This window comes from Lepus europaeus, chromosome 5 (assembly GCF_033115175.1).
Source record: "Lepus europaeus isolate LE1 chromosome 5, mLepTim1.pri, whole genome shotgun sequence".
Taxonomy (NCBI): Eukaryota; Metazoa; Chordata; class Mammalia; order Lagomorpha; family Leporidae; genus Lepus; species Lepus europaeus.
Genome location: NC_084831.1, coordinates 123,700,976 through 123,726,745, shown reverse-complemented (window position 1 = coordinate 123,726,745; position 25,770 = coordinate 123,700,976). Strand labels below are relative to the sequence as shown.

The 25,770-nt window shown below is 38.6% G+C and overlaps 2 protein-coding genes and 1 pseudogene across 2 annotated transcripts; 1 reads left to right on the top strand and 2 right to left on the bottom strand.

Annotated features, from left to right (window-relative positions):
* Positions 1-1,717: 1,717 nt before the first annotated feature.
* On the bottom strand, positions 1,718-2,659 carry LOC133759227 (olfactory receptor 10K1). The gene has a single exon (XM_062190171.1). The coding sequence runs from the start codon at positions 2,657-2,659 to the stop codon at positions 1,718-1,720; it is 942 nt and encodes a 313-aa protein (XP_062046155.1).
* A 17,012-nt stretch (positions 2,660-19,671) lies between these two features.
* On the bottom strand, positions 19,672-20,923 carry LOC133761032 (Y-box-binding protein 1-like; annotated as a pseudogene).
* A 797-nt stretch (positions 20,924-21,720) lies between these two features.
* LOC133761031 (olfactory receptor 10T2-like) lies at positions 21,721-22,665 on the top strand. Its single transcript, XM_062193682.1, has one exon. It carries the CDS (start codon positions 21,721-21,723, stop codon positions 22,663-22,665), a length of 945 nt encoding a protein of 314 aa, XP_062049666.1.
* Positions 22,666-25,770: the final 3,105 nt, after the last annotated feature.

Sequence of the window (25,770 nt, the reverse complement as noted above, 5' to 3'; positions counted from 1 at the left end):
AGACATACCTGTCCTCCCAGATCTATAGCAGCTCAATTCACAATATAAAAGATATGGAATCAAACTAGATGTTCATCAATTGATAACTGGATAAAAATGTGGTATATGTACATGATGGGCTATTACCCACAAGAAAGAAGGAAATGCTGGCATTTGCAACAAAATGGATGGAAGTGGACATCATTATGCTAAGAAAATAAGACAAATCAGAAAGACAAATATCACATTTTCTCTTATTTGTGGAAATTAATGTATAGGGAGAGTATAAAATTCCATGGCTGTGTATATTTTTGTGTTTAGTTACATTTATTTACTGAATCACACATTATAAATGATAATATACTTTTTTTTCCCATGTTATGATCATTATCATGAATCCTTCACTCTGTGATATTATATCTCTGTTTTCAAGACTAAATAGTATGCATGTGTATGCATCCCATCCCTACATTTGATATGAATGTGACGAAAAATCTTTTTAAAAGTTGTAAAATAATAAACAATTAAAATTTAAAAAAAGATAATGTGAAAATTGCGTATCTATACACACATGAAGGGAAATCTATGTATATCTCTTATCATATAAAATCATATCATATAAAATGCATTCAAAATGTATTAAACACATATATGTGAGACCTGAAACTATAAGAATAAACCATAGCAAAATATGTCAGGCCATTTGGGCAAGAATTTTCTAGATCAGTTCCCCAAAGCACAGAAAATAAAGACAAGAAGATAAGAGTTTCGGGTGCTGTGAACTAACTGAGCACCAAAGGGGAAACCTGTTGAAGTGAAATGGACACTATGAGAAACAATGACTTGATCAGCTCTTGTCCTGACTGTTGATGTACAATGTAATACTTTATCCATTTTAGTATTTTTTTTGTTCTAGTACTATTGGTTGAACTCTGTAATTAACAATTTGTCAACATAAAGGAATGTTAGATGCTTAAAAGACAACAACCGGAGCTGGGCCAATCCGTAGCCAGGAGCCTGGAGCTTCTTCTGGGTCTCCCACGAGGTGGCAGGGGCCCAAGTATTTGGGCCATATTCTGCTTTCCCAGGCCATAGCAGAGAGCTGGATAGGAAGTAGATCAGCAGGGACTTGAACTAGTGCCCATATGGGATGCCAGCACTGCAGGCAACAGCTTTACCCAATACACCACTGTACCAGCCCCGAGTCACTTCTTCTAAGATCTGTTTAACCTTGTTAGATACTCTCAGAAAAAATATCTTACATCTTTGAACCTCTACATTTTTTAAAAGATTTATTTATTTTATTTGAAAGAGTTATATAGAGAGAGGAGAGGGAAGAGAGAAAGAGAGAGAGGTCTTCTATCTGTTGGTTCACTCCCCAATTGACTACAACAGCAGGAGCAGCGAGGATCCTAATCCAGGGGCCAGGAGCTTCTTCAGGGTCTACCACACAGGTGCAGGGGCCTGAGCACTTGAGCCATCTTCCACTGCCTTCCCAGGCCACAGCAGAGAGCTGGATTGGGACTGGAGCAGCTGGGACTCGAACTGGTGCCCATATGGGATACCAGCACTGCAGGCAGTGGCTTTACCCACTATGCCACAGCGCCGGCCGCTGAACCTCTACTCTTTGTGTGTAAAATGTTCTTATGTTACAGTACAGTTGGACAACTACATGAGGAAATACATGAAAACACATATTTGTACAATTTGCCTGCCACATCGTAGTTCAAAATTGACTCTAATGAAAAGGATTTGAAATCCAGCTCATTGCTCTTTGAATGGCTGCTTTGAATTCTACATTTCTCAGAGTATAAATCATTGGATTGAATAGTGGGGTGAGAATGGTGTAAGACACAGATATTAGAGTGTCTTGGCTTGAAGAGTAATTGGACTTGGGTCTCAAGTATATAAAAGAGGCACAACCGTAGTGAACAGTTACCACAATGAGATGGGAGGCACAGGTGGAGAAGGCCTTGTATCGTCCAACAGAGGAAGGGATCTTCAGGATCGCAGAGATGATGCGGACGTAGGAGATCAGGATTAGTAACAGTGGAATAACCAAGACAAACACACCGAGCATGAATATGACCAACTGGCTGAGGCGGGAATGGTGAGATGCCAGCTTGAGGACAGGGGAGATGTCACAGAAGAAGTGATGTAATTTATTGGAAGAGTGGAAGGGCAGGTGAAACACCAGAGAGGTGGTGACCACGGAGACAGTGAAGCCACAGGCACAGGCAGCAGCCACTAGGCCCACACACACCCCAGGCCCCATGAGCACTGTGTAGCGCAGTGGATTGCAAATGGCCACATAGCGATCATAACCCATGGCCGCCAGCAGGAAGGAGTGAGAGCAGCCGAGGAAGAGGAAGGTAAACATCTGGATGGCACAGCCCAGGAAGGAGATGGTCTTCTTCTGGGCCAGCAGGTCTACCAGCATCTTGGGTACAATGACGAAGGTGTAGCAAGTCTCAGAGCAGGAGAGGACAGCAAGGAAGAAGTACATGGGAGTGTGGAGGGCTCTGTCCAGCACGATGGTGGAAATGATGATGGCGTTGGTGCCCAGAGTGAACAGGTAGACGACCAGGAAGACAAGAAAGAGCAGCTGCTGCAGCCCAGCCAGAGAGGAGAAGCCCAGGAAGACAAACTCTCTCACCACAGTCTCATTGACCCATTCCATGGAGAGCACTTCTATACAGAAGAGTCATGGACAGAGGTGGAGGCCAATATCCTGTGAGGCTTGTAAATCTGTTTGGGAAACAGCATGGAATTGTTCAATGTCAGCATTTTCAGACACTTGGTTAGATTCCTTCATTCCCTCTTTGAAAAGTCTACCAAAATAAGAATTAATGTTAAACATGCAATAGAATAACTGAAAAGTGGTTGGGAGCCTTTCTCTAATGTAAAGAACATATTATCCTCTAATCAATGATTCAAGGATTGTCTAATAATTTTTCCTCTTATTTCTCATATACCTGTTTTTTTTGTTGTTGTTGCCAGTATAATTCCAAAAGAACTTGATCTTCAAAACTGGAATATATTTTGAACATCAGTTATCTGAACTTGACTAGAATGTGCAATATAGAGTGAATACTGGGGGCGGGACTGTGGCATGGTGGGTAGAGCCACCACCTGCAGTGCCGGCATCCCATATGGGCTCCAGTTTGAATCCCGGTTGATCCACTTCCAATCCAGCTCTCTGCTGTGGCCTGGGAAAATGGTATAAGATGCCCCATGCCCTTGGGTCCCTGCACTGATATCGGGGACCAGGAGGAAGTTCCTGGCTCCTGGCTTTGGATTGGCACAGTTCCAGCTGTTTTTGCCATCTGGGGGAGTGAACCATCAGATGAAAGAGTCCCCCCTCTCTCTTTCTCTGCCTCTCTGTAGCTCTTTCAAATAAATAAATAATAAATCTTTAAACAAAAAATGAATACCATTCAGTTTCAAACAGGTACACTATCATTTATACAACCATAAAATGTTAAGGGAAGATGAAGATTAGATGGAGTGAATATGTAGAGGATCTTGTGTTTACCAAGGACTTAAAACATGTTGAGATATATAGTAAGGGCACCATATACAATTTATGTCAGTTACTCATTACAACGATATTATGTCAGTACTCAAAATAATTAGAAAATCATCTTTAGCATGATTTATGATAGACTAAGAAGATACCGATTTATATTACCAGAGATTCCGGCAGCTATAACATCGACCCAAGCATGAAACAGAAATAATGCTACTTATTTTTCTGGTGGAGAATTGTCTTCCCTGTAGTAGACTGAGAATCGTTAAGTTTTTGCAACATACATTACTTTTCTTTTTGTGAGGTGCTTCAGAGAAACTGGAGGAATTAGAATTTTGCAGAAATGGCTCCAATTTTGCCAAGAGAATGAGAGAGGAGGGACCAGCTGGGCAGTTTGACAGGTAATGCTTCCTGCTAGAAACCACGAACTTTTTCTTTTAAGCAATGATAGGTTAGTAAGATTACTTTTAAACATTCTGCTACTAAAAATATTTGAAAGCTACAAGAAAATATTATTTTAAAAATAATTTATAGGTCTTAGATAATTTTTTCATGTGTACATTTTCAACTGCCCATTTTAGTAAAGAAAGTCTTATCTGGACACAAAATCATGCAGTGTGCATCAACTGCCTGTATCCAGGCTTCACTTGTTTACCTCTAAAAATTGAATACTTAGTGTTGAGGAGTTATTCAGAACTGTGCCCAGATACTTTGTTTAGTCAATATCAATATTTTCTTTCCTAGACCCTAAGTAAAACTACTGAACATTTCTGGTATCCCAATAAATGGGACATAAAACTAAAAAGGAAAATGGTCCTAAAATTAATAAATAAACTGTATCTACGAATATATCTCTATAATTCATTATTATTGCTGCCAATTATTATGATTACCTATTATTACTGATATTTATATTGGAAACATTAATATATGTGAATATATAGAAATAAAAGCATTCATACATGTCATGGAAAATATATCATAAAAATTATGCATAGATTTCAAAACTTTATTGCAACAAAATTAGCTTAAAATTTAAATACAGTTTTCTGCAAACATTTAAGTACTCTGGCATATTTCCATTATTTGTATATCTGTATTTAGATATGTTACCTTTATTACAAAAAGCTACTTTCCTACATTATACCAGTTCCTAAACCACTGAATTTCTATTTCAAATCACCTAGGAAAATCTGAATTTATTGTCAGTGCTCAGCATCGTCTCATTGTATCCTCCAAAGAATTCTAACTGAATATTCATATCACTCATCTATAGCTAACCTCAATGTGCCCTCATCCCAGAGAAAATGACATAAAAAGTAAACCCTCAAATCCAGAATTTCTGACTCTGAAAAAATACTTATATCCCCTAATACCAAAGAAAACTGAGTATGATTATTTGTCATTTACGACCATGTAGGTAACTGATTTTAGTCAGTGTTTTTTTTTTTTTTCTTTTCTTTTTTTCTTTTTTGGACAGGCAGAGTTAGACAGTGAGAGAGAGACAGACAGAGAAAAAGGTCTTCCTTTTTCCGTTATTCAAGCCCTAAGTAGCCGCTACGACCAGTGTGATGCACCAATCCGAAGCCAGGAGCCAGGTGCTTCCTCCTGGTCTCCCATTCAGGTGCAGGGCCCAAGGACCTGAGCCATCCTCCACTGTCTTCCCGGGCCACAGCAGAGAGCTGGACTGGAAGAGGAGCAACCGGGACAGAATCCAGCTCCCCAACCGGAACTAGAACAGGGGGTGCCAGCGCCACAGGCAGACAATTAGCCTAGTGAGCCGCGGCACTGGACTTTTCAGTGGGTTTTAACAATGAATAATGTAACCTGAAAGTCCAGTTTAGGTGTGTGATTAGTGTATTTGCCGTTTCTGTGATATATAAAGACCAGCTTCACAGTCACTCTAAGGAGGGAGCCCTCAGCTCCTCAAGATGGTATCAGGGACTGTTGTGTTTTATCACCACTGTATGACAGAAATCGATAGGAAGAGAAAAATTAAAGCTATCTTCCCGGGGCTGGTGCTGTGGCATAGCAGGTAAAGCCACCACCTGCAGTGCTGGCATCCCATATGGGCACCAGTTCGAATCCCAGCTGCTCCACTTCAGATCCAGCTCTCTGTTATGGCTTGGGAAAACTGTACAAAATGGCCCAAGTCATTGGGCCCCTGCACTCACGTGGGAGACCTGGAAGAAGCTCCTGGCTCCTGGCTTCGGACCAGCCCTAATCTGGCCATTACAGCCATTTGAGGAGTGAACCAATGGATGGAAGACTTCTCTCTCTCTCTCTCTTTCTACCTCTGCCTCTCTGTAACTCTGACTTTAAAGTAAAATCAATAAATATTTGGGAAAAAAAAATTGTCTTTCAATATCCATGGACTATTAAATGAGAGTGAAAGACCCCTCATTAAGAAATTTTTAAAAATCTAGTATTTTTTTAGATCTAATTTGGGAGAGGTACTTAAGGGGATAGGCTAAGAAATAATTGAAATTAAGTGTTGGGATATATGAAAGCTACTAAAGCAGACTCTTTCAACAATACTTTACAGAAGAAATTTGGATCTGGGGTGTTGGTTGAGTACTCTGGCCTCTAAGAGCCTGACTAGGAGTCAAAGATTCCCTACTTAGGTGGTCTCTAAAGTGCCCTTCTTATGATAGTCTAGATTCTTTGTGTGGAATTCATATTATGAATCTTGGAGATGATACTTCTGTATCCTGCACATCTAACTCCTCAGTGGGTTCACGTCAACTGTTATTTTTTCTTCTTCTTCTTCTTCTTTTTTTTTTTTTTTGACAGGCAGAGTTAGACAGTGAGAGAGAGAGTCAGAGAGAAAGGTTTTCCTTTTTCGGTTGGTTCACCCCCCAAGTGGCTGCTACAGCCGGCGCGTTGTGCCTATCCAAAGCCAGGAGCCAGGTGCTTCCTCCTGGTCTCCCATGCGGGTGCAGGGCCCAAGCACTTGAGCCATCCTTCACTGCCTTCCCGGGCCACAGCAAAGAGCTGGCCTGGAAGAGGAGCAACCGGGACAGAATCCGGCCGCCCCAACAGAGACTAGAACCCGGGATGCCGGTGCCACAGGTGGAGGATTAGCCTATTGAGCTGCGGCGCCGGTGGCAACTGTGATTTTTATACAAGGTGATTTAAATAGCAACTCAATCCTTGACTTTACTGATTTCTCAAAAAAGGGGAAATATCCAAATTTACCTATTTCAAATTTTTGAGAACTTCTAAAGTTTCTCTCACAGAAATTATCAACAAATTAGCTGAGAGAGAGTGTGGAGAGAATCTCAGCTAGTAAAGAAGTAGAAGTTTTACTTTCTAGATGCACATAAACATCATGAATTTCTCCAAATTGCCTTATCATAATTGAGTTGTAATACCAGTTATGAATAACAATGAAAACATACATCTAAGAGTACACAGCAGAGATAAATGGAGGGTTCATTTAATGTATGCAGCAACGAATCTTACAGAAAATAGAATCCAGCTGAGAGCAAGAGGGCTTGCTATGACTAACAAAATTTTCTCTGAGAACTATAGGGATCATTCCTGATCACTTCTAGCAGGTGGAGTGAAAAGTAGCCCCTTGGTTCTCCTTCTAAAACTTACCATAAATGCCACTACTGGTCCCCATGGTGGTGGTGGTGGGGGGTGTGTGATGAAGTAAGATGACCTTATGGACTACCCCTGAGGCAGACCCATGCAATAAAGACTACATCAATGCTCCCACCTTCAGAAAGTACCTACATTGTACCTCCCTTCCACTTCAGAAAGAAGCAGTCATTTGGGCTCAGGAATGCCTTCACAAGTAGAATCTAAGCCATAGGACAAAGTCTGGGAACATAACAGCAGAAGAAAGGGAATGCCTTGAGGCAAAAAAAAAAAAAAAATCTCTCATCTGTGTTATGAGAACTCATTTCTATCTATCAAGCCTCTTAGCTCCAGGATAGGCCATTATCTTTAGAGATTCTGGTGGCCAACAATAGGATGTGGATATTAGAAGCTTGTGGTGTGTTTACTGGTCACCTGAGACTAGATATACCACCCTGGAGAGATTGTCATGAGGTTAATTAGAAGTCAAGTTTATTTTGGAAAAATAAAGTCACCAATTTCTCCAAGGTGACCTTAGTTGAGAAGCCAGGAGACTAGAAGCCATGAGCATAATTAGCCCACTTACGCAATGGAACTAGAGCCTACTGTTGCAAATCTGAAGGAGAATCCACAGGCCTATTCCAGTCCAAGTAGGAGAGTAATTCCACAGACCAAGAGGAAAACTGTCACTGAATTTTGTCCTCTGACTTTAATGTTTGAAAGACTCATAAGAGAACTTAATTGCAATTTTATCTTCCCAGGTTCCTGGTCCCAGAAATTCCAATTAAAAATATTTAAATAGTCCACATATACCAAATATTTAACAGTATTCCAAGTCAAGTTGAAATTGATCATTACCTTACCTGTTACAGAGGCCAGTGTTGTGGTACAGTGGGCACCAATTTGAATCCTGCCTCTCCACTTTCCATCCAACTCCCTGCTGATGTGCTTTGGAAAGCAGTGGAAGATGGCCCCCAAGTACTTGGCCCCTTGCACCCACATGGGAGTCCCAGAAGATGCTCCTGGCTCCTGGCTTTGTATCAGCCCAGGTCCAGCCCTTGCAGCCAATTGGAGAGTGAATCAGGGGATGGAATATTTCTCTCTGTCTCTCCCTCTCTCTGTAACTCTGCCATTGAAATAAATAAATCTTTAAAAAGTTACTTGTTACATATACCTTTTACTTGAATAACTAAATAGTGCATAGTTATATATTTCTTCTAATCTGTAGGGTCTAATCTATAAAGTCAGTATAATTTCATTCAAAGCTCTGCATTGATTATGCAATTCATCTGACAAGTGGATTTTTAAAATGAGCATAGATGAAGTACATAATTTTGAAAAAGGAAAAGTCATATATGGCTTCACTTTTCCTAATATTAAAATGCATTAATAATAAAAGTTTGCATGCTTGTGGAACAGGAAGAAATTAAGAAGAGACAAAAAAGGATAACTTATGGATTGCTCTATGTGTATTTGAGAACTTGAGCTTCCACAGAAGTAACCTCACAAGTCATTGAGAAAATATTTCTTATTTCTTGATTAAGACTAGAAATCCTGACATCTTCTGTGTATCACATCACTCAGAGGAGGAGGCCTAGTAGAGTAACTGCATGAATTACTAAGGGATCCATTATAGCAAACCTTTGTGACAATACCTGAAGGAATCCCATATGTCTCTCCAAAGCAGTATATGCTTTGAGCCATCAATCAATGCATTGTTTCCATTTTCTAATAACACCAATATTTACATTTGGTAGTCAATGCTGGAAAGCCAAAAATTGTACTTTCTTTTATTTTCCCTAATGACATGAACATGTGCTTAAACTTTGTTTCTTTAAGGAGTTATTTTGTAAAGGAATGTTGCTTCTACCAAAAATGTTGCTTCTACCCACAGAAATGAAAATTTTGACTGGCACCTGGCCACTCCAGTCTGCTTTGTTTCCTTAGTTCAATAATCTACAGACAGAAATGAGTATATTGTACTAGCTAGAATAATTGGTCTTATTTTTAAGGAAAAATAGGTTGCTATACTGCCAATGCAGAGAGAAGTATGTCTGAAATCAAGTTTGTGCTAAGGCATGTTTTATTACTTTGTATTCAAAGTCAAAATTTAATAGAAGTTTAAAACAACCCAATATAGGCAATGAAATTAGTGTCTCAAACTCTTTGGGAGTGTTGAGCTGTTAGTTGAATTCAAAGGAATATTGAATGGCTGGAAGAAAATCTTCATAAATATCAGCAACAGTTGCGTGATTAAGGACAGGAATAATTGCAGTAACTGTGTTTTATTTTCTTGCTAAATTAATTTTTTGTGTTTGTATATATTACCCATACCCCTGCCTTCTCTTAACCTACTATCTAATAGAAGGTCTGATGTTGCAACAACCAACATTATCTCATATTTGTAGAGCCAAGTTTTCTATTTTGATGTCATTCAATTTGGAACTTTCTTTTTTCTTTTTTTATGAGCTGTGTGTTCTGCCTCCTTTCTAATAAACTTCTTCTTTTTTTTTTTTTTTTTTTTTTTTGACAGGCAAAGTGGACAGTGAGAGAGAGAGAAAGAGAGGAAGGTCTTCCTTTGCCATTGGTTCACCCTCCAATGGTCGCCGCGGCCGACGCGCTGCAGCCAGCGCACCGCGCTGATCCAAAGCCAGGAGCCAGGTGCTTCTCCTGGTCTTCCATGGGGTGCAGGGCCCAAGCACTTGGGCCATCCTCCACTGCACTTCCGGGCCACAGCAGAGAGCTGGCTTGGAGGGGGGCAACCTGGACAGAAGGGCAACTGGGACAGAATCCGGCGCCCCGACCAGGACTAGAATCCGGTGTGTTGGTGCCACAAGGCAGAGGATTAGCCTATTGAGCCACGGTGCTGGCCTCTAATAAACTTCTTTATTTCAAATTGCAAATATTTTCTCTTAGATTTTCTTGTAAAATTGTACAGTTTTGTTACTTTTGATTTAAATATTGTGTAAGAGATGTAGCTGGGTAATTTGTAAATGAAGAATCAAAGTAAATATTATATATATATATATATTTAATATGTCCAGCATGGTATAATTAATATATATCTTATTGAAAATGCCAGCCAGTGCCATGGCGAAGCACCTAAGAAAACAAGCAATGAATGCTCAGGCATAACTAAAACTTAGGAGACGTAAGAATATCTTCCACTTAATACATTAAAATGAAATAAATCTTGGAAAATTAGTTTTACAGTTAACTCTTGTAATAAAACTCATTGAAGTCAGAGGTCCTGCATGGGAAGTTAGTGCACAGTGACTCCTATTGTTAATTTAGCAATTAGCACTCTTATGTATGATGTCAGTGATCATCTGAGGCTCTTGACATGAGCTGCCTAGGCTATAGAAGACTTTTAAATCCATAAACTCCTTCAGTATTTAGATAAGGCCATAAGCAATGTGGAAGTTCTCTCCTCCTTTAAGAGAAAAGCATATCCTTCTTTGATGACCATTTCTTTCCACTGGGGTCTTACCCACCAAGGTCCCTCATGTAGCACATTTTTTGCCACAGTTTCTTGGGCTTTCTATGCCCAAAATGCTCTCGTGGGCTTTTCAGCCAGACCAAAATGCCTTAAGGACTGATTCTGAAGTCAGAGATGTCACCAGTTTCTAAGTGTTTTTTCTCTATTCTCTGTGCTTGGAATTTCCATATGAATTTTATATAAACTTCTCAATTTCTGCAAGGAATTATATTTTAATTATGCTTAACTGTAGATCAAACTGGGCATAATTGTCATGTTAACAATTTGGGTCTTTCAATTAACAAATATGATATCATTCAATATTTTTTAGTCTCCTTGGTTTACTGACTTTTTTTTTTCAATTTTTATTGTACCTCATCAGAAACTATTCTAATATTTTTTCAGCTTTTTCCTCTGAATCTCCGCATAGAGATAGCTTTAATACTTATTGTTCTACCAATTAATTGTACTCTACTTTTAAAGACCCTCGTCATTTTTTTTGCTTTATTCAAGTTCATTTGCCATTTATCTCCAATGTGTAATCTAAATTTATCAATAATATAATTCCCTACATTTTATTTCTAGAAATTTCATTTTGTTCTCTTTTGATTATTCTCTTTATGTGTATATAATACTATATTATTTTATCTGACAATTTTATTTCTTTGTAGATAAGCCTGATCCTTTCAATACTTTTTAATAATTTTTAATGTATTTATTTAATTTATTTTAATGGCAAAACAATAGAGAGAGGAAAAGAGAGAGAGAGGACTTGCATCTACTAGGTAGCCAGGTCTCAGCCAAGCTGAAGCCAGGAGCCCAGAACTCCATCTAGCTCACCCACTGCATCGCAGGGACCCACATACATCAGACATTTCTTGTTACCTAACAGGCTATGCAAGAACAGGAAAGTGTACATGACTCAGACCTGAAACTGGATGCCAGGCACTCTGATATGGGATTCCAGCATCCCAAGTTGCAAGCTAACCTGCTGTGCCACAACACTCATCCCCTTTTTAGGCTTAGTATGTGTTTTACTTACAAATATACTGTACATGCTTAAAATGCACAATACATGTGAAACTATCACTACAATGAAAACATTGACATATTTATTTCACTCATAGAACATGTGCAAATTACTCCTATTTCTATCCCAGCTCACAGGCAACTTGCTTTCTGTCATTATAGTTAAAAATAAAATCTTCTAGAATTGTATGTAAGTGGGTCTGGCACTGTGGCGCAGTGAGTTAATGCCCTGGCTTGCAGTGCCGGCACCCCATATGGACACCGTTTCGAGACCTGCTTGCTCCACTTCTGATTCAGCTTCCTGTTATGGCCAGGTAAAGCAGTAGAAGATGGTCCAAGTCCTTGGGCTCCTGCACCCACGTGGGAGACCTGGAAGGAGCTCCTGGCTCCTGCCTTCGAATCGGCGCAGCTCCGGCCATTGCGGCCAATTGGGGTGTGAACCATCGGATGGAAGACCTCTCTCTCTCTCTGCCTCTGCTTCTCTCTCTGTGTAACTATGTAACTCTGACTTTCAAATAAATAAATAAATCCTTTAAAAAAAAGAAATTTATGTAACAATACAGTATCATTTATTTTTGTCTGATATTGTTCCCCCAATAAAATAATTTTAAATTGTAACTAAATATTTTTGTGCATTAATTTTTTATTGCTCAATAATCTCAACATACAGAAAACACATTTTGTTTCTTTACACTGTTTAAGAAATTTGGGTTACTACACACAACATTGCCATAAACATTGAGATATAGTGATTTCTGTGGACATGTTTTTCCTTGCTCTTGGATAAACAAATAGGTGTGAAAAGATTTTGTCACTTGCTAGGTGCAAGCTTAGCTTTTTGGAAACTATCAAAATGTTTTCCAAAGTGGTTACATTCCTGCCAGTAGTTTCAACAGATTCCAATCTTTTCTTGCTTTGATTGCAATCAATTTTTGCTTTGATTGCCTGTACCTCTGGGGTGTTTTCCAAGAACTCTTTGCCTATGCCAATGTCTTGCAGCATTTTCCCAATGTTCTCTAGTAATCTGAAGGTATTGGGTTGTAGAATTAGATCTTTGATACGTTTTGAGTGGAATCTTGTATAAGGTGTAAGGTATGGCTTCTGTTTCATACTTCTGCATGTAGAGATCCAATTTACCCAGCACAATTTGTTGGAGAGATTGTCTTTGCTCCAGGGATTGATTTTATTTCCTTTGTCAAAGATAAGTTGGTTGCAGATGTATGGATTGATTTCTAGCGTTTCTATTCTGTTCCATTGGTCTATATATGTGTTTTTTGTACCAGTATCAGGCTTTTTTGATTATAATTGCTCTGTAGTATGTCTTGAGATCTGGTACTGTGATGCCTCCAGTTTTGTTTTTATAGTTTAAGAAAGCTTAAGCTATTCAGGGTCTCTTGTGTTTCCATATGAATTTTAGCATCATTTTTTCTAGACCTGAGAACAATGTTGTTGGTCTTTTGATTGGGATCACATTGAATCTGTAAATTGCTTTTGGTAGTATAGATATTTTGATGATATTGATACTGCCAATCCATGAACATGAAAGATTTTTGCACTTTTTCATGACTTCTATTTCTTTCTTTAATATTTTATGATTTTCATCATAGAGATCTTTAATGTCCTTAATTTAATTTATTTCAGGATATTATTTTTGTAGCTATTGTGAATGGGATTTATCTTAGAAGTTCTTTCTGAACTATTGAATTTTCTGTATACAAAGGCTATTGATTTTTATGTGTTGATTTTATATCCTGCTATTTTACCAAGCTCTTTTATGAGTTCCAATAGTCACTTAGTAGAGTATTTTGGATCCCCTATATATAGAATCATGTCATTGGCAAATAGGAATAGCTTGACTACCTCCTTCCCAATTTCTATCCATCTGATTTCTTTTTCTTGTGTAATGGCTCTGGCTAAAACTTCCAGGATTGTATTTAATAGCAATGGTGAGAATGGGCATCTTTATCTGGTTCCAGATGTTAGTGGGAATTCTACCAATTTTTTTTCCATTCAATAAGATGGTACCTTCATTGTGCTGAAGAATGTACCTTCTGTACCTAATTTGCTTAAGGCATTCATCATGAAAGGATATTATAGCTTATCTATTGAGATAATCATATGGCTTTTATTCTTCTGTTTGTTAATGTGATGTATCACATTTATAGATTTGCAGATGTTGAGCCATCCCTGCATAAAAGGGATAAATACCATTTGGTAAAACCCATTTCATCCAGGTAGGTGATCTTTATTAATTGTTATTGAATTCAACTGGCTAGTATTTTGTTGAAGATCTTTACACCTCTGTTCATCAGGGAAATTGGTCTATAGTTCTCTTTCTCTGTAGTTTCTTTTTCTGGTTTAGGAATTAAGGCAATGCTGGCTTCATAGAAGGAGTTTGGGTTGATACCCTCCCTTTAAATTGCTTTGAGTAGCTTACAAAGAATTGGAATTAGTTCTTTAAATGTCTGGTAGAATTCAGCAATGAGGCCATCAGGACCTACACTTTTCTTTTTTGGGAGAGTCGTTATTACTGATTAATTCCCAATGTGATTATTGGTTTGTTTACATATTGTATGTCTTCATGACTCAATTTTGGCAGACTATACATACCCAGGAATCTATCCATTTCTTCTAGATTTCGTGATTTGTTGGCATACAGCTCTTTGGAGTAATTTCTGATGGTTCTTTCTTATTTCTGTGGTATCTGTTTTTACATTTCCTTTTAAATCTCTGATTTTATTGATTTAGGTCTTTTCCATCTTTTTTTTTTTTTTTTTTGGTTAGTTGGGTCAATGATATAACCATTTAATTTTTTCAAAAAAATAGTTCTAGCTGGCACTATGGCTCACTTGGTTAATCCTCCACCTGCAGCACCATCATCCCATATGGGTGCCGGGTTCTAGTCCCGGTTGCTCCTCTTCCAGTCCAGCTCTCTGCTGTTGCCCAGAAGGGCAGTGGAGGATGGCCCAAGTGCTTGGGCCCCTGTGCCTGCATGGGAGACCAGGAGGAAGCACCTGGCTCCTGGCTTCACCTCGGCGTATCTCTGGCTGTAGCAGCCATTTGGGGAGTGAACCAACGGAAGGAAGACCTTTCTCTCTGTCTCTGTCTCTCACTGTCTATAACTCTACCTGTCAAATAAATAATTTTCCATGATGTTTTTCAACCCTAGTAAGCAGGTACTTAAAACCTTTCATGATCATGTGTGAGTTCTACGAAGTATATAAGTGAGAGTTTTCCAATAGATTCTTCTATAGTCCTTTAAAAATTTCAACTGATGTCTAAGTATTTTTTAAAAAAAAGATTTATGTGTTTATTCAAAATTATGAGTTACGGAAAGAGAGAGGAGTGGGGGACAAACAGATAAACAGATCTTTCCCCTGCTGCTTCACTCCCCAAATGGACATAATGGTCAGGGCTGGGTAAGGCTGAAGCTGAGACCCAAGAGCTTCTTCTGGGTCTCCCAAGTGAGTGCAGAGGCTCAAGCACTTGAGCCATCTTTTGTTGCTTTTCCAGACATATTAGTAAGGAGCTGGATCAGAAATGGTGTAGCAGGGACTCGAACCAGTGCCATATGGAATGTTGGCATCACAGGCTGAGGATTTACATGCTACACCACAACTCCAGCACCCCATCAATATTTTTTTAAATGTATTCATAGAATTGTGTCACAGATGAAGTCTTAACCCTCTGTGCCACAATGCCAGCCCCATGTCTAAGCATCATAACTTTCAGTTCCGCATGGAAACATACTCATATGCGTGTCTTTGAAACTCTTTATTTAACTGGACCCTCCTCTCTGGCAGGTTGTTCCACAAATTATAGTGTTTCAGCCTCTTTGTATTCCAGTTTAACTTTCCTCAACTCAGAAAAACCACTGTGCTCTCCTTAAGGTCCTTTAGTAAAATGGAGATAATATTGTCTGAGCTGATTAGGTTATCAGAAACATTATATGAACTAATAAAGGGATAGTGATGGCTGCCTAACAGGTATTCAGAAGCTGCAACATTGGAGTCAATAGGTAATATTCAAATTATAGTATAAAAGATAGATAGGAAGTTTTCTATCATAGTTCTTAAGTTGTCTGCCCTATAAAATGGCCCATCAATTTAAATGATTATTACTTTAAATATGTTTCTTGTCTTCTCAGAAATTAAGCTACCACTGGAATGAAGATACCATGATATGCTATGAGAATTTATTTGTACCAATCTATACCACATATTTTTTAGTTGATAAACATATTTTTTGGAATTAAAATTTAAAACACAAGAATTATTGGTTTTTCTTTTTCTAATAGAACACAAATCCTGAATGTTTCAGGAAAGGAAAGGTTGTTAGTGGCAGAGGCACAAAAGAAATTTGAGGAGGAGATCCATCAATTGATACTAGATATGAGAACTATGCCCCCTCTAAGTAATGTTATAGTGCTCTGTGTTTGTCTCTTTCTTAGTCTTCTTTCTCTCTCATAAGCCTCCATTCGTTTCCCCATCCCATCTTTACAAATGCTAAGCTCTTTTTTGAAGGAAGTCAGCAGTTTTAAACCTGCTGACCTTAAAGTAAATCATATAAACTGATTGTAAATGATTCCAGATCTCACACCAAATGCTTATTCAGGGGATACTGGGTAAAATTAAACATCATATATCTCCACTTGTGCCTCAAAAGAATCAAGTGCATGTATGCCATAAAGCATCACTGGCCTGGACCGTTCCACTCTCATTTTGGGCCACCTTTCTACCAACAAATTCACAAGAGCACATGGAGCATTTTAGATATTCAATACATATTGACTAAGTTAAGGAGTTGATGAATGTGTAGAAGAAATTCTGCACAGATGATTGTATTTGAAGAGATGAATCCCGCACACAAAGAAAGTAAAAAAAAAGTTAGAATTTGTGCTTTCTTAGAAGGTGTGCATAATTAAATGCTTAAATTGGGAGAGTCATGGAAAAGAAATGCTTGGCTAATTCAACTAATGAACTATAAGAAAGAAGAAGAAACTATGAAATTTGTCAAGGATGCCCTTTATTTAATTGCCTAAAGCAGTCAGTCTATATGTAGAATATTTAGTTATTGGTTGAGAGACTAGTGATTCATTACTTCATTCAGAAAATGAAAGCTTGATCCAAAATGAAAGACCCCTGTAAAAAAGCTAATGTGTTCAGTGATTAAATCAGATCAAGCAAACAAGATATTTTATCCAATTCGTTTTTTGTTTTTTTTTTTTTTTACTGGTTGCGGGGGAGGGGAACACACGTGTTTTCATTTCTAGACTCCAATGCCCCAATCCTCTGTATTGCTCTGACTATATAAGCTCAGAGATTTTGCTGCTGCATCCATCATCAGCAATCAAGAGCTGCTAACATCCAGGATGTTCATTTAGTCACAGCCCAGAGATCAGGCAGAGCTGTTCGTTTATAAAGGCTCATGGCCCTTGGACTTTCTCTAACAATATCTGGAAGAAAAATGCTGCCTGGCAGTTTTCAAAAAGTTGCCTACGGCTCTCTCCTTCTTATACCTTGATTGTATACTGCTGAAAGGATCTGAGATTGTGCAAATCTCTGCTTGTGAATGTAAGTATCTCCTTTGTACTAAATTGTAAGACGACTCTCTATCAGTAATAACATCACCTGATAATCCTCCCCCAAAACACTTGAGTACCTAAGAAGGATTAAGAGGCATAAGAAATGGTGGGACCCGTGCACAAGTAAAGGACCTCAGGTGAAAGACAGGGACAGAGACTAAATGGAGAGTGCATACATCCTGCTGAACAAAGCCCTGCTTTGTGAACATGGGAGAGAGAGTAGAGTTAGGAAAGGATCAGAAGAGTGCAAAACCACAAAATATTTCTAAACACAGACCTAAACTAAGAAATGAAAAGAAACTGACTGAATACAAGTATAGACGTGCATCTTAGTGAAAGGAAAAGCATATGAAACATTAAATGTAGAAGATTAGAAGAGAGGTGTGGTTGGAAGGAGGGAGTAGAAATCCTGCATGAGTATCATACTACAGAAGACATTAATATATTTTCTAACTCACTGGAGCATAAACATGCAAAAAAAAGAAAATATTAAAAATAGGACCCAAGCAATTCAGAAGACAAAGCTCTAGATGGAGGAGTTTGAGGGGTCTACTATACAGTCTTGCTTCTCCTGTTAAATAACCGTGCAAACTAGGTCTTCATATGTTACTTCTCTGAGCCTAAGTTTCTTACTTGAAATTAGATGCTAATAGTTACCATTTATTGAAAGCTCACCATGAATCTAGAGCTTTGCTGTAACACTTGGTGCTGATTCTTTTTGATTGGTTAACTATTGTCATTGTAATTTCAGAGAAGAAATATGAGAAAAGAAGTAATTTCACCAAGACCATAAAGTACAACTGCTGTGATCTTTACCAGAGCATACATCCTGTCCAATGTCCCTCTGCGCATTCTGATCCAGAATCAACTGATAAAGAGGGCAATGTGAAAATAAATCAGCTACCCAAGGCAGTCTCTCAAGAGATAAATGTAAGCTGCATTTTGTAGATAAATATTAATTGTGAAGGATTAATAGCAATGAGGAAGGAAATGCACTGATGTATGTAGCAACAGAGAGAGAAGTTGGTCAGGTGTGATGGTTGCACACCAGTCAGCTTGTCTGCAACGAAGGGGCATATGTAACATCTAATACCCAGGAATAAAATATCTAAAGTAATACTAAGCACAGACACAATTCCAGAAATAATGCAATGAGAAGTCATGGAAATAACTACAAATGTTAGTCAGGAGGAAAACAAAAAAGCATGCAATTGTTTTACTATCACTTATAAGAGAAATTAATCTTTTTGTGAGTGTTTCAGGAGGACAAATCAAGAACATTAACTGGATGATTCAAGGATGCATGGCTCCTCTCAGAATAAAAGGTTCTAGTCAAATAAACTGTCTAGCAACAGGACATTCTGTTTTGCAAGACACTGAGCTCTTTATAATTTGTCCTTGACAAAGACTGGATATCTATAAAGTAGTTTACTGATTTGGGTATGAATTGAGCTAGAAGATTCTTGGTATTTTGCTCAATGTAAGATTGCTTGACTAAGACTAAGACTGGTATAAAGGTTTTAGCATTACCTGATGTATGAGTCAAACTAAAGCCATTCTCACAGACAAGGGTGACAGCAGTTCTGAGAACATAATGTAGGCAGCAGAGATCAAAGAGGGAGTTTGAGGCTGGAGATCTCAGTGCCAGCCTCATGATGTTGTGAGAATAATTTAAGCTTTGATTAGAAACTTCATCCCAGATTCTCACATACTCGTGCAAAGGGAAATCCCAATATGCGAGCCATCTCAAAGGCTTCATAGTTTATCACCTCTAAACAGAATTTGAACATTTTTAAGTAGATGAAAATAATTACAACTGAGTGTGAATATGCAGTATTTTGGTGAGGTATACAAAAGAAATTATAGATCTCGTTTTCATTTTTTTCAGTTATGTGAATAAAAAATTTCATAAGGTGACTTTGAAGGTAAACAATTTCTTCTTTAAAATATTTATTTATTTATTTTAAAGGCACAGTTAGAGAAACAAAGGGAGAGACAGGGATCTTCCATCCACTGACTCACTCCCCAAACAGCTGCAATGATTGAGGCTGGGTGAGGCTGAATCCAGGGGCCAGGAACTCTGGATTTTCCATATGAATAGCAGTGGCCTATCTTCATTAGCAGGAAAATGGACTAGAATTGGAGCAGCAGGGACTTAAACTGGTGTTCCTAAGGGCTGCTCATTAAGCACTGCAGGTAGCGGCTTAACCTACCGTGCCAGAACCCTGGACCTGAAGATCCTCCACTTCTTATTTTTTTTAATTATTAATTAAGATCTTTATTAGCAGGGGCTTGCAGTTTGTTGACCTTTCTGAAAAAATCAAGTTGTAAACTTTTATTACAAATTAAAAATGAAGTTCTTAAAAATCTCAACTTGACCAGATATGAAACAATTTAAAAACCTTTAAAGGTGTATTGAGAAAAACCAGGCTTTTTTAAAAAACACGTTTGTTGTTACCAAAAAGAGACATCTTTAGGTAAAAATAATAAAAACCCCATGCTGCATAGATAATGCAGATAGTTCTAGTAATCTGGTCAACGGGCAAAAAGCAAGCACTTAAGGTCTTCAGCTCCAATCTTTTGTTCATTTCTTATTGCTGGAATTTCATATTCATTTCCTCTTGTTGGATGACTAAACTGGATGATGGTAGAGATGTTAAGCCGGCATTTACTCAGCCCTTCCCTGCTCAGCCTCGGGAGCGGACGAATTCTCAGCTGGTGGATCGGCTGCTTTTGTCTCTTTGCCATCTTGTGGTTTAGGGTTATCTGGGCGTCTGCGTCCTTGGTAATTGAAGTTGCGGCGGTACCGACTCTGAGGTGGCTGCTGACCCTGGGTCTCATCTCCTTGTTTTTTTCTTATCTTCTTCATTGCCGTCCTCTCTAGGCTGTCTTTGGCGAGGAGGACCTCGATACATATTCTGTCTCACTGGTCTACCTTGTTCTCCTGCACCCTGGTTGTCAGCACCTTCCATCACTTCTCCCTGCACAGGAAGGTTGGAATACTGTGGTCGACGCCCATAGGGTCTTCGCATGTAGTAAGGTGGGAACCTTCGCCTGTAGTAGGGCTGGCGTTGTTGGGCCTGGCCTTCGGGAGCGCTCTCCGACCCCTCATTCTTTTCCCCACTCTCACTGTTCTGGTAATTCTGCTGGTCATTGCGTGGAGGACCCCTACGACGTGGGTAGCGTCTATAATGGTTACGGTCTGCTACATATTTACTGCCTTGCACTGGAACTCCACCAGGGCCTGTAACATCTGCTGCCTCCGCACCCTTTTCTCCTTCAACAACATCAAACTCCACAGTCTCTCCATCTCCTACACTGCGAAGGTACTTCCTGGGGTTATTCTTCTTTATGGCAGTCTGGTGTACAAATACGTCTTCCTTGGTGTCATTCTGTTGATGAAACCATATCCGTTCCTTACATTGAACCATTTTACTGTTCCCAAAAGCTTCGTTGCGATGACCTTTTTGTCCCCGCCGGCGGGCGCCACCGATGTGAGGCCGCCCAGGCCACCGCTCCCTGCGCCGCTGCCCGTGGTGCCTGGCTTGGTTTCGGTGGCGCTGAGGGTGGGGGCAGCGGGTGGCTGCTGGGTCTCGGCCTCGCTGCTCATGGTTGCAGTGATGGTGACTGGGGCCGGCTGCGGCAGCTGCGGCTCCTCCCGGGGTGTGATGGTAACTAGGCCGGTGGCGGCGGTGGGGCTGCTCAGGGCTCTCTGGGGTCCGCTCTCCACTCCGGCTACCGATCGAACTCAAAGATCCTCCACTTCTAAAGACTGTCGCATGTTTGGGCATTAAGCAATGGTTTAGTCATTTTAAGCCTTGGGTTCATCTTCCATACAGTTATAGGATCAGATCAGTTCTTTTTTTTTTTTTTATTTGTTTATTTGAAAATATGTGTTACACAGAGATAGAGAGATGGAAAGAGAAAAGAGAAAGAGGAAAAGAGAGAGAGAGAGAGAATCTTCTACCCACTGGTTCACTACCAGATGGCTGCAGTGGCCAGGGCTGGCCAGGCTGAAGCCAGAATCCAAGAGATTCTTCTGGGTCTTCTATGTGGTTAGAAGGGACCCACGTACTTGGGCCATTTTCCACTGCTTTCTAAGGCCATTGTTGGGTTGGAAGTGGAGCAGCCAGGACTCAAAACAGCACTCATATAGAATACTAATGTCACAGGTGGCAGCTTGACTCTCAAAGCCACAAAGCCAGCCTTAAGGAATAGATAAGTTCTAAATCACTTTATTGTTTAAAGCAGTATGACCCTTCTATGTACATAAGAATGCAAAGAACAGAAATAACTTATTACAATGGATATTAATCTCCATAGTTATCTTTGAACAGTGTTTTATTTCTGTCATTACTTATATTTTCTGGTTTTCTCCCATTCCCTATGTGTTTCTCTTGTTGGTTACTCATTGTAACACAATAATATTATCAGATTTATACAAAATCATAAATTTGGTTTCTTTTGGAAATTTCAATAATGTAAAATTCTTTTTGTTACCATTTCAGGTCATCTGAGTCTGATCTCCATTGACCCATGAAGAGACAGAACCGCAGTGTGATCAATGAGTTCATATTAATTGGCTTCTCAAACTTGGGGGATCTACAGATTTTTCTCTTCTTTATATTCCTACTAGTCTACCTGACTACTCTGACGGCCAATGCCACCATCATGTCTGTCATTCGTTTGGACAGGGCTTTGCACACCCCTATGTACTTCTTCCTGTTCATCCTCTCTTGCTCAGAAACCTGCTACACTTTGGTTATTGTGCCCAAAATGCTAACCAACCTGCTTTCCACAATGCCAAGTATTTCTTTCTCTGGATGTGTGGCCCAGCTGTATTTCTTTGTAGGTTTAGCTTGTACCAACTGTTTTCTCATTGCTGTGATGGGTTATGACCGCTATGTTGCCATCTGCAACCCTCTAAACTATACGATCATTGTCAGCAAAGCCACCTGCATACAGTTGGTTTTAGCCTCCGGTTTGTGTGGTTTCCTGATCTCTGTGGTTGTCAACATCCTAGTGTTCAGTGTGCCCTTCTGTGCCTCCAATCGGATCAACCACTTTTTTTGTGATATTTCCCCTGTCATAAAACTGGGATGCACTGATACCAACCTGAAGGAGATGGTAATCTTCTTCCTCAGCATTCTGGTGTTGCTGGTTCCCTTTGTCTTGATCTTCATCTCCTATGTCTTCATTGTTTCCACCATCCTCAAGATCTCCTCAGTGGAGGGACAGCGCAAAGCCTTCGCCACCTGTGCCTCCCACCTCACGGTGGTCATTGTTCACTATGGCTGTGCTTCCTTCATCTACTTGAGGCCCACATCCCTGTACTCCTCTGACAAGGACCTGCTTGTGGCAGTGACCTACACTGTGATCACTCCACTGCTTAACCCACTTGTCTACACACTGAGAAATAAGGAAGTGAAGACAGCTCTGAGAAAGGTTCTGAGCAGATACTCATTCACCAAAATGGTATAATGAGCTGATACAGTAGAAAATATGAAAATATCCTGGAATGAATCAATTCCGTAAACATATCCACCATTTTTTCTAGGACTCTCTGATGAAAAAAGAAATTATAATTCAGGTAAACATGATTCTCTGTATAGAAAATTTCTTCTTTATGCTGAACCTATATCTAGTGTAGAAATTATACCAGCTGATACCACACAATGTCTCAAGAATATGGAAAATTTTAAGGACTCAAGCCATGTGATTTTTCAAGCATTGCAAATGTCTGTTTTCTCAGTTCAACACTGTAAGTGCTACACTATCATTTTGAGAATACCCAGACCATTAATATCTTCCTCAATGAGTGGAGAATGTTGTTTAGGTCTCTAAATGTTTACATATGCATTTGGAGGTTTAAAAATTTAGTATAAATTATTTCTATAATAAAAGAACATGAATCCTCTTATGGAAAAACATTGTTGCTAGACTAAAATTGTAAGAGGTTGATAACAGAGTAGACACAGATTTTGAAGTCACAAACAGCTGGGTTGGAAACCTGAATAGGTCACTTTCCAGTTAAGTGTCTTGGGTCATTTTTAGCTTCTCTTAATGCCAGTGATTCCTACATAACATGGGACTTTTGATAACCTCCTCTGGGAGCCAGGGGCCATTGTAAAATTTAATTGTAAAGTAATACATGTAAAGCAAATACATAATTGTCTAATAGAAGGCAGTGAATAAAATAGTTCATTTCCACCTTTCCTTCATTTTCCTGTCTTCATTCCATAATATAGAATTGGACTTAAAGTCAGATTGAGTATGAAAGTAAATTGACCATACAAGAGTCCTGAATTATTTATACATCTGCTACCAACTGAAGATCATTAAACAAAGTACTTTAAAGAGTCTAATGTTAGTGAGGCATGTTTCTTTCTTTTCTTCCTGTCTCAGAGTAAGAACTAGCTGAATTTTAGTTAACTTGCATAAGTCCTGATTGTACATACTTTGACTTATGTTAAAATGCGTTTCAATAAAACAAATGAATTGTATGATGCTAGTATGATAAATTTTCACATATTAGTCTTTCACTTGAGCAATAGTCAGTTAAATAACTCTTATTAGATAGATGCATAGCCTGGATTTAAGAATAAGTTTCCTAACATACTTGTGTAAGCATGAACCAATAATTTAAAATCTATTTATTGAGAATGACTAGAATAGGTTTGTTTTAAGAATTAAATTCAGAAATGCCTTATAGTATTCAGGAAATGATTTTGAATCATGATATGCAGTTGATAAATTTTAAGAATTAATATTATTGTCATATATACAAGTTGAGGTATTAAAGAGGAGATTAGAAAGTAGATTATAAAGGAAGGAAACTAGAAAAAACAACTAGAATTGTGAGCATACGCAAAACCAAAAATGAGAAGAGTAAAAGAGTGATTCTTAGTCAAATGTAATTTATGCCAACAATAAATTTTTTCAAATAACCAGAGTTTCTGTTTCTTACATATTGCTCTCATTGGCTTGACAATGACTGTCCCCCAAATACTTTGGTTGTGAAGTTCAACAGAATACAATGTTAAAAGTACTCTCAGAACATCTCTTTGCGAGATGACTGAGAGCACGCAAATTTATTTTAGACATATTTTTTCTAATCCAGGTGTTAAGATACAGTTGACACCAGCCACTGGTGAAAGGAATTTGGGAGTTCCTGGGATTCCCTTCCACTGTACAAAAAACTGAGCTGAAAAGAGTGAGAGGTAACTTCCAGCTTTACTCTGTGCAAACTTGGAATTCCCAGGACAGCACTTCTCCCTGACTCAACTTCATACACACACACATATACATTTGTGTAAAATGTACTGCTCTCTGGTCTACATGACACACAAACTTCTCTGGCTGTTGCAGAGTGAATAGAGTCTATATATTTAACTTAGATCCAGAATCTCTAGGTAAGTTGCCAATCTTTCCAGAGACTTCCAGAGACTGGTGCTGAATGTACACTTTGGGCTGACCGTGATGATGATAGTGATATCAATGAAAAGCTCTACCTGGCATATCTTCTAATTTATCTGTAGATACACATATCATAATTATCAAGATCTTCAGTGGTGCCTTTAAAATTGATTTAATTAAACATTGATTAGAACACACTATATCTATCAATTCAGAATGTGTTTTCTACTTGCATGCACTTTTCTAACAGATAATTATCTGACATCTATCACTCCCCAGGCATATGACAGGAAATAATGCAGAGAGGGGAAATGCACTACAGATAAATGAAGAAAAATTACAATCAGGGTGATGAGTAATTAATTGGGATACATTAACTTTACATAACAAAAGTACCTAATGAAATATTAGAGAAATCAAGACTTCCTCAATAAGTAATGCTTAAATTCAAATCTGAAATATAAGTAACAATTAAGAAAATAAAGAGGAGCAAAGTGTTTTGAGAATGTGCACAAGCTCAGGGAAAGAGTACATAGCTTAGCTGTGTAAATCTAAGTGTCTCATGTGCCTGAACTATACCTCGAGAGTAACAAACAGAGCTGCTGTAGATTAGAAAAATGTAATCATACTGGGAAAGGTCTCGTAGGTTAAAGCAGACAAATTGAATCTAATGGCATGAACAAGCAGGGTTTATGCAACTAATACTTGATTTAACATTATTTACATTTCAAAATTCCTATGTTTATAGCAATAAATCTGAGAGAAAGAGAGGACAGACTCTAAGTATTTTAGTTTATCAATTCTATATATGCACATACAGAGTAAAATTATCTTGACACATGCAGAGAAGATTCTGCGATGTTTAACACAGAAACATAATTTAAGAATACATAAAAACCAAACTAGTGGCATCTTTCTAATTTGAGACAGTAAATTTTAAAACTTATAAAAATATTTACTTAATAGTGAAATAAAAGGAATTTCACATGAATACCAGAAATGAAAAAAAATCCTCACTACTTCTACTTCATGGGTGTGCTAGAGTTCTTGGAAAACATACAAAATAGTAGTTTGAAGAAAAGAAACTAAATTTTAGTCATTGAAAATATTATTTGAACCACAGAAATTACATAATAATATTATTGATTTTTTCCTTTACTGTGAAAAACC